This window comes from Amblyomma americanum, chromosome 7 (assembly GCF_052857255.1).
Source record: "Amblyomma americanum isolate KBUSLIRL-KWMA chromosome 7, ASM5285725v1, whole genome shotgun sequence".
Taxonomy (NCBI): domain Eukaryota; kingdom Metazoa; phylum Arthropoda; class Arachnida; order Ixodida; family Ixodidae; genus Amblyomma; species Amblyomma americanum.
Genome location: NC_135503.1, coordinates 70,253,241 through 70,262,986, shown reverse-complemented (window position 1 = coordinate 70,262,986; position 9,746 = coordinate 70,253,241). Strand labels below are relative to the sequence as shown.

The 9,746-nt window shown below is 43.4% G+C and overlaps 1 protein-coding gene across 1 annotated transcript; it reads left to right on the top strand.

Moving 5' to 3' along the window:
- The first annotated feature begins 625 nt into the window (after positions 1–625).
- Positions 626–8,258, top strand: LOC144097788 (procathepsin L-like). Its single transcript, XM_077630420.1, has 5 exons — positions 626–796; positions 1,413–1,604; positions 2,333–2,498; positions 6,032–6,137; positions 8,159–8,258. The coding sequence occupies exons 1-5, from the start codon at positions 626–628 to the stop codon at positions 8,256–8,258; spliced, it is 735 nt and encodes a 244-aa protein (XP_077486546.1).
- Positions 8,259–9,746: the final 1,488 nt, after the last annotated feature.

Below are 9,746 nucleotides of genomic sequence, written 5' to 3'. Positions count from 1 at the left end.
AGACCCCTGCGCTGAGTCCTTGCTGCCTGAAAAACACCGCCTATGGTTTGCTGTCATGACTCCTATCTACCTGCCCTTTCGCTACCACGAATATACATAATATTTTGGGCAAAAAAATTTGCAGCAGTGGCCTCTTTTCGTGGTTGCAGGGGACAAGTTTTTGGGAACTCTATTGCCAGGTTGATAAATGATAGCAGGACATAATAAAAAGCCCTTTTATTTTAAAAGCATCTGCTCCTTCCCTCATGGCTTAAGCCATCGCATACAGCCATCGTAATAAAAAAACATAACATTGTCATGGTGTGTGCGTTAGTTTATACCAGCACAGCTGTCGCCATTAGCCTTTTTGATTTGACCGTTTCTTCATGTGTCGATGCCATTAAAGCGCCAGGAAGCACGACAAAGAGGCCATCGAAAATGAAAATTGGCATTTGAGACTAGGAAATGAAGCATTAACTGTCTCACTCATCTCCGTGGACAGCCGAACCGAATGTCTTTTCAAGCTTTCAGTAGGACTACACCCGTTGCTTGGAATAAACCGATTAAGGTTGTAAGTGTAATAGGCGCCTGCGGCGACAGACAACTGTTCCTTTTTTCGCAGCTCCCGGAGGAGTTCGTTAAGACGATGAATGGCTATCGTGAAAATGGAACAGAAAGTGGTGGGTCCACCTACATGCCTCCGGCGAACTTCAATGAAAGCAGCCTGCCTCTCATGGTTGACTGGCGTGCAAAGGGGGCCGTGACTCCCGTCAAAAGCCAAGGGCCCAATGTTCGTCCTGCTGGGGCCTTCAGCACGGTAATTTTTCACTAGTCACGGTACGACTCTGCCCCACTTAGACTCTTGAAAGGCTGCGTGTCTTCACCCCAGAAGCTTTCCAGTGCTTACCAATATGTTCTAGAAGACGTTGTAGCGCTGTATGCTGGATTTTATGATGCTGGCATGATGGTTCTAATTGCGAATAATATATATAATACGAGGTCACTAGACTTCCTAGTTACCAGTCTATCGAAGAATACATTTGTTTCAGCTTGATAAGCAACTCATACTGGTAGACTCAGTCAACCGAATGCCTGCGCAAGCTAGTAGGCCAGGCTTCGAGAAATCTTAGTCTACGGTGATGATAATAATTCGGCCCGACTGAATAGATGCTTGCCTTACCATTGGTGTACCTAACATGGCATGATATCACTGCACGGTAGTGCAAATCGAAAGACGCGTAGTTAAGCTCTAGCTAAAATCATGGTTCTCCTCGCATTGAAAGTTGCCCTTTCGAAACGTTTTTAGGACGGCATTTTGCAGACTGTGTGCAATATACTTCACCAGGGGAGCTTCATGCACACTAATTATGTGCGACCAACTGTTCGAGTCTTTTGAATATCTGAATTGCAAGTTTGTCTGTTTCACAACGCAGACTGGATCTCTAGAGGGCCAAAATTTTCTCAAGACTGGATACCTCGTCTCGCTTAGCGAACAAAACCTGGTTGACTGCTCCGGCCCTTTTGGCAACGGTGGCTGCAGAGGAGGCAAAATGACCAATGCTTTTAAGTACATTCAGGCCAACGGAGGCATTGACACTGAACAAAGCTACCCATACATGGGGATGGTAAGTTCCGGTATCTATTGTACTCACCTCACAGGCAATAAAAATGCGCAGTGCAAAAAGATGTGAACGGCTATGAGATAAGGAGTTGTACGTGTAGTTTACCAAGTAAAGACAGACTATACTCTTAAACTAAATTCGCCAAAGGGAGCCAATGGTTATGAATGGGTTCTATGAATTGCATGGGGGTATTCGGGACATATGTGAGGCCCTCGTAAGTTACGACTTTGCATTAAAATCTGTTAAAGGCAGTCGGAGTCCACATTCGGTTTCAATTGCATGAGCACACACAATATGAACATTTAGGGCACTAAATGACGTTGTATGTGCTCGAAAACAAGTCAGCTTCCAATGAAAAGGTATTCTTCCGAATCTAACTGTTTCTTTTCATCTCCACACTTCAATTTATTGGTCGGTTAGTGTATTCGCGCCATGAGGGAACACTGCAGACGGTAGGATGGAGTGAAGTGGATGGCTTCGAAATAATTTCTGCCACCTGGGATTCCTTCACGTGCATGCACACTTCCACACACATGTGCTGCTTCATTTCAGTACCACCTAAATCACTCAACAGTGACCAAGATTAAAACCCTGAACTCTTGCTCAATAACTGAATGCTGTGTCGGGTGAATTACCACGCAAGATGGCAGTGCTTTTGTGCGCCTCGTGCTCTGAACAGCAAAAGTGCTCCGAAATTTGTGCGTTGTTCATGGCAACCATTTGTGGCGCAGGACCAATACTGCTCTTTTAGAAGAGAGTACGTCGGGGCGACTTGCACTGGACACAAGGTCATTGCGAGGGGGTCCGAGGACTTCCTTAAGATGGCTGTCGCTACTGTTGGTCCCATTTCGGCTGTTATCGTTGCGAGCCACCCTAGCTTCCAGTTTTACCATGGAGGTAAAGATTTTGGTTCTCCTTTGTTTGAAATAATGTGTGCTGCTAATTTTCCTTAAAGTGTACCAATACAAAATTTTAAGGGTGTAAAAAGATGCTTTTTAGGAAGTTTCAGACGCAGCACTGTACTGGATCATTACTCAGTATTATTCCGAATGCCTTATGAGGGTCCACTGAGCATTTCTACCTGTATTCATGCGCGTCAAGATGTATTAGCTCCTAATGTTGCGGCCTCATCGAACTATCCTGTGAACAATCACTGCTCTCCATCGACAGCGATGTAATAAAAATTTGTTGGTCCAGTTTGCCCGATCTAGCTTGACCTCAAGGTGGATTTCAGCGCTAGCGCCAACCCAGGCCAAAACTCCTTGTAAAAAATTGCTTGTGAATAACAATTGACACCGATAATTTGTGTTTTGGATCATTTTCAAGGTTTTCTTGTTCAGTAGACCTTTCTCAAGGCAAGAAAAAGACAAATCAAAAACTTTGTGCCTGTACGCCTGCATGTGTAAACTGCGCGACTTTATAACTTATCTCGCATTTTTTGTGAGTGCCCTTCGTACAGTTCTGAAAGGAATTTTCTACGCAGTGCGCTGGAATACATTCGTGCACGGTTGCTAATGGAGTTCAAGATTTTTGGACACTGGCCGCAGTGGTGATTGGCGGTGAGGGCCTGCCAGGCCCTTTTGCGGTTTATATGAGTGTCAGGCCTGCACGGCCGCCTGTGACTTTCCCGAAGTCTTTTCGCCTTCTTATCACTCCCTTTTCTTCCTCACCTTTGTGCCCCCCATCCCTTTTCCCCAGTGCAGTGTAACAAACTGGTTTTATCTCGGTTGGTATGGTTGACCTCAGACAATGCTGGCACATACCCACTGCGGGTAAGCGGCCACGACACTGGCGGTCAATTGCTGGCTACAGGAACGTTTTGACGGGAAAAGGAGTTGCAATAGTATATAGGCTACTCCTTTTCTACCGGTTAACCTCCCACTTTTCCTCCTCCTCTTCCTCCTCCTCCTAGGAAACATTATGCTCCCTTTATTCTAGGTAGACATACACTTAATTAGGAATGTTCATTGCCAGTAGAAAAGTTTTTGTCATATTGAGAACGACGTCAGCGTATCCGTAACAGTCTTCCTTAAGTAGAACAAAGCAACCAGAGTACATGGACTTGTCAGTTGAAAATGCATTAAGGGTTTCTCTCGGTAGTTCTCTCTCCACAGTCTCAGAAACAAAAAAAAAACATCGTTACGGTCTTTCCCACAATCTACCCTTACAAAGAAGACAAAGCCCGCGTAAAAACAACCGAAATATTTCAGGCAATCTATATTTATTACGTAATTGTAAAAAAAAGGTTTAACATCTGGAAATAAATAATGGGTCAAAAGGAATGCAGCAGTGGGGAAGTCTGGATTAATTGCGACCACGCGGGTTTGTTTAACCTGCGCTGGCATCGCAAAGTACATGGCCGCTTTGTAATTTGCATCCATCAAAGTAGGGTGAAGGCGGCCAGGATTTGATACATCGAGTTTTGTATGAGCAGCTAAACGCCAAGACTGATGAGCCGCCGTGGTGGGTTTAACTGTTCAATCAACTAAGAGGGAACTTTTAAGTCGCTAACTACGCTTGTATTGCTTTGACAGACTACAAAAATGCGATAGAAACAAAATATTTCTCGCGCTTGGTTTTTCTCCTTCTCCCCACTTATCCTCTGTCGGTGTTCGTTGGAGCAGCCGCTTAGGACACGCTGCGGTTCGCTGCGTCGTTCTCTCCTGTCTTCTCTCTCTACTCACTCTCAGGTGTCCTGCTGCACACTCGTTAAACGAAAATGCAGTTTCTAGCAGGAAGATACACCAGGAGGCGGTCGCATCGCAATCTTCTACGTTCCCACTACGCAAGTGGTGTTGATTGTACACAGAACGTTCATTAGAGGATAAAGAACATGCAGGTGGCACTTCATTAAAGAATGCTAGTCACGGAGTATGTTGATCCTCTAAACTTAAGCTAGCAGCACCAATTGCAACCCCAATGAAAAAGTTTTTTTTTGCTCTCACAGCAGCTTAAATAATGCGGGGCACGTTCTAATCACTACAAACAAAAGATCGAGATTTACAGTTACACTTATTGATACAGGACGTTCAAAATCAAGCTTTATAAATTTGTACCGCTAGGCACTCATTTTTGCATTTAAATCCACCTCCGTATATAATAATGCGACCACGATGACATAAGGTGAGGTTATTATTGTTACCGTGATGCACCTAATTAAATAAAATTGCCCAGGAAAAAAAAAACACTCAAAAGACGGAACAAAGCAAGGAGACGAGGCACACACACGAAAACTGGTCGTCGAGTGCGTGCCTCGTCTTTTCGCTCTGTTCCTTCTTTTGACGGTTTTTTTTCCTGAACATGTACCAGCTGACCCAGATTTCAACTCTACTAAAAAAAAAAATCATTCTTGAACTTTTAGTGCCTGCAGTAAGAGGGCCTGTTTATGTTGGAAGCTAGCAGCTAGTCGTGTTTCGACGTAATTCCATTTTGTGGAATTCTAGCACGCCTGTGTTCCGAGATATTCATGGCCAAATGTTCAGCTGGAACCACGCAATTGCGCACGAAAGGCGGTGACGGTGGGCGCGAACTCCTTCCGACGTTACTGTGTCGAGCAACCCGTAAAGCGTATTACTGTTTCTCTCTCACCGTCGGTTTTTGGAATTTCCGAAAATCATTACACAACAGGTGCGTCACACTAGGAGAGAGATGCATGTCGACCGCCACCGCCGCTTCAAATATCTCGGAACGCGCGCGCTCTAGAGTCCTCATGAACGGAGTAGTCTAGAATAATGACAGACTCTGTGTTCGAAATATGAAGAGTCCCGGTAGCCGCAAAGGCTAAAAAGGTGAATAATATATTTCAGTGGCAATTGTCATCTTACTTTCTGTCCCATTTCCGCATAGCTTATGTGCGTAGGTGGATTTGACCCACCACTCAGTGTCAAATTTTCAGACATCATTGCAGGGTAATTATTAACACCCTGCAGTTACTATAAACTCCGCAGCGCCAAATTTTACAAGGTAGCGGGTACAACAATAAAGGTACGAGACATAAAATAAAATTACATGAAAAAAAAAGACAGGGCAAAAGAGCAATACGGCAAGACAAGTGAAAGGCAAATGTAAGCAAGAACAGGGAGCAGCAAATTAATTCTACAGTGGGTGGTTTGCAAGCGTAGTGCAACAAAAATTATTGATTTGTCTCAATAACACATCCCGATAAACATTCACATCTTCTACCGTAACTGATTCTATTAAGATTTACTGGGGAGAAAACAAGCACTTAATGTAGTTGACTAGGCAGGTAATTTCAGGAAAATTAAAACTGTGGTTCCTCCTGTTTGAAATTTAGTGGGGTGATTTGAGGTGTTTTCTTATCAATGACTCTCGAGTCGGTGTATTGTGAGTGAGGAACTTTAAGCCTTTGCTTCTGGCGTCTGATCTGTAGCTGTTTTGCCATTTACAGTTACTTTCTGCTTAACTCGCAGAAGTGTACTACGAACCTATGTGCAGTAGCCAGATTTTGGACCACGCTGTTCTAGTGGTTGGCTACGGTGTCCAGGCTGGCAGGAAATACTGGCTCGTGAAAAACAGGTAAAGCCTCTGTAAGGCTCGTTTTAAGGCTAAAAATAAATTCGCAAAAATTCTTCATGTGACTTCGCTGCCTGCGGCTTTCAAAGCTGCCCAAATTTTAGAAGCACTTGTAGCTGTACGTGTCGCTGCATAATCAAGAAATACCGAGGAGTTTAAAAAATATGAACCCTGACACAGTGACGGAGCAGGACGAGAGCTCTTCCCGTTCCTTTACAACGTCTCAGATCGTAATTTTTGAACTCCTGTGTCTTTTCTGCCTATATCTATTTACCTCACCCTTTCTTCATTCTACCCCATGGAAATTGCAGCCATCGCAGCGGCGCATTTTTGTTAGGAAGTGGTGGCCACATCATGAATAGCTTCAACCAACTTTCTCGGCTAGGATGAAAAACACACAAACACACTCAACTAGCAGGCACCATAACTCTTTGTTTAACTGTTCATCATTGATTCAGTCCTAATATCGCAAAATTATAATGAAACAAGCTTATCGGTTCTGTTTTTAAATTGAGTTGAAAGCCCATTCTTTAAGTAATCATATGATAAAAATCAATAAATTATAAAAAGTGTGACTCAAGCGTGCAGTACTAAGACATTCATTAAATTTCTATTCACTGAACTGACAGCTCATGGCTTGTATACCTCTATCCGCATTTGCGCTGTCCGTAGAGCGAAACTTAACTGCACAAGTATAAGCGAAAGTAGTCGCGGCCTCTTTCCTATCTACATCGTCGCACTGAACGCAGCTGCCCATTGCATTGTTGGAATCAGAAAAAGCCGCTTCCGCGACTGACTGCTGATGTGCTTCTCTTTGTGTTACGCGCTCCCAGGCTATTGCAATTGTTGTGCTAGCGCACACACTTCTTGCACCCAAATTTCTCATAGGATCAGATTTTGAATAAGTTATGAACGTACTTAAAAATGAGCTCCAAAAGAAAGCAGCAGAAAAGTAGAAGGCTTTTTTCTGGTAAATCCCAGGCACCAGGAACGTATCTGCAATAGAAGTAGTAAAATGTACAACAAATTGTCCGAATTTGAACTAACCGAAATACAAAAACTATGCTACAGTGGAAGTTTCCATCGAAGAAACGTGATAGGATGACTTTGGCGCAACAAGTGTGTTAAGCAGGTGTACTGAACAGCACGGCATAAGTAGGACGTAAAGGTGAGGTTGTCAACCAGTTTACGTGCCCAGTTGACGAAGTTACACATCGTCAAAAAAATGAGGATTAGCGTAGTCAGTATACCTTAACGGTGCTTCTCTGCGCCACCTTTATGAAAGGCCACATTGTGCGGCCAGGTTATAGGCGCCTAACAAATGAAACGAACTTCTGATGAATAAGTGAAGAACTTTTAACAGCGACGTTCGTCTGGCGGCCACCACCTTTGTGGACTGGCCTGATTTGCACCTAGCTTCGGACGAACCACGAAGAGTTGAAGGCGCCAGCCAATAGCAGTGCCGAAAGCTAGGTCGTTTTCAAAACGAATTGTCTGTTTGCACCGACACTCGAATCAGGAACAAGGATGCCGTAGCCTGCGTTGTACGCAGTCAGCAGAGCGTGAAATTGAGATGATCTCGAAAATGGACACTTGTTCAAGTCTAAAATAAAACTTTTGTGAGAAAGATACTCATCTCAATTTTAAATAGCCGCGTTAGCTACGAAAGGCAAAATGCGGCGAAGTCAAGCGCCCCACTCAAAACCGGGGCTGGGGCGCCTTAAAATAAGTCATTTCACACATTGAAACACGCAACCTCTGTTACGTTTACTGTAAAGGAGTAAAAATAAACCACTAAGCAATTTTAAAGTACGTGCATGCGCCGCTCGCCTAAGATTGCCTTAATTAGCGGCGTTTTCTATTTGTTAATTACTCTGAATTAGGTCGGCCTAAACTAGAAATACTTCGTAGCAGTCGCTTCGAATTGTAGTGTGAAACTATTTTAATTAATCCAATGACTTTGATAACCTTTATGAACACGCAAGGTGTCGTTGCACAAAACGTTCCGATCTCTTTTTTTCCAGCTATGGTCCATCCTGGGGTCTGAACGGTTACTTCCTCATGTCTCGCGACTTGAACAACCACTGCGGCATCGCCACAGACGCAAGCTTCCCTCTCGTCTGAGCTTAATCTACTTCTAGAGAAAAACATTGAAGCGGGAGTGTTATATTTTAATAATTAATCAATGAGCAGGAGAAATAAAGCGCCCTCGGCAATAGTTACCATTTCCTGTGATACAAGTGTAGGTACAAAAAGAATATAATACACACCTAACAAACAAAAACACCAGGGAGCTTCTTTTTGTTACCATCAACGGTTGGCTTCAGAGCATCAGCGAAAAAATGGCAAGATTTCATTGACTTTTTTTACCTTTTCTTCATGGGGACACTCGGTGAACTATAACCCAGAATAAAAACAGGGTGGGGCTAAATGCTACTGAAGTATTGCGGCTATGCCTGCTGAAAACTTGTTTTCTCAGGGGCTTAGCTCTTCGTAAACTTTGCTGTGAATTATGTAAGTATTTGTGCAGACGTTTCTTCGTTCCATATACTCATTCCATAAAGGAGCTATGCGTCCTCCATACGGAGCAGCTAATATTGAAGCAATGGAAAGGCCAACAAGCGAACTGTTTCCTTTTTTGGCGCAAAGTGTTATGCAGTAATTGAACCTAGCAAATCCGCGAATTTTTTTTTTCTGAACCGCTACCTTACAGACATTTCAATCCACTTTCCTTCCTTTGTACAGGACACGCTGCAGCTTCTACGAGTAACAGACGCACTTAATGACGCAGCCATTATCAGAAAGGATAGCGTACTGGTTGCACGGAATAACGCCGCTTTGTATTCAAATCTTTCATTACGAAGGAATCGAAGCGCTTGCGAAAGCTCTAACTCAAAATCCACACCAGCATGAAAATAAAGTTCATGTCTCGCTACTTGAGCTAGTGCTCACACACAAGTTTTTTGTTTTGATTCTTTTACCTTCAGGTATTTGGAAGAAGTGTGGGTAATCCCTAGCCCCTACATGCGGAAACATTTTCACAGAGTTAATATAGTCTAAACTTCTGAATTAAATACCGCTCGTGTAGCTGCCCCTATAGACAACAATTTCATGAGTTTGGAACACGGGTCCAGACCCTAAATGTTTTCGTCTCACAACTTAATTCGTTCGAATCCAGTAATCAATTCACCTTCCACTACTCGAGGACGCAAGTAAATTTTCTTGACACTAGGATGTGTTTAGGAAATAACCAGTGTAAAAAACCATTATCTTCAGGAATCCTACATACGGACCGGAATACTTAGATTTCACTAGCCGGCGACGAAGAATCTCAGCGGAAAGCATATTTTCCGGCCAGGCAGCCAAATTTAGAATAAGCTGCACCTATGACAACGGCTATTTGAAACATATCCACAAGTGACACCATAATTAATAGAACTCTGTTATTAATTCTCTTAAAACTGGTTTTCTCTACCGTCAGAATTTTTGTTGGCCTAACATATAACTTGTCTAAAAAAGAGCGATGTTCCTTAAATACGACAGGCCCTGTTTGGGCCTGTGCAAAGGCCTACAGTATTCTTAAATAATAAAAGTTAGCCGTGAGCGGCCCCT

What these genes read in the sequence shown, in the direction of transcription:
- LOC144097788 (XM_077630420.1), top strand. Translation starts at nt 626, where the DNA reads ATGAATGGCTATCGTGAAAATGGAACAGAAAGTGGTGGGTCCACCTAC. An exon ending in CTGCTGGGGCCTTCAGCACG is followed by an intron (nt 797 to 1,412) that starts GTAATTTTTCAC and finishes TTCACAACGCAG; the next exon opens with ACTGGATCTCTAGAGGGCCA. An exon ending in GCTACCCATACATGGGGATG is followed by an intron (nt 1,605 to 2,332) that starts GTAAGTTCCGGT and finishes TTTGTGGCGCAG; the next exon opens with GACCAATACTGCTCTTTTAG.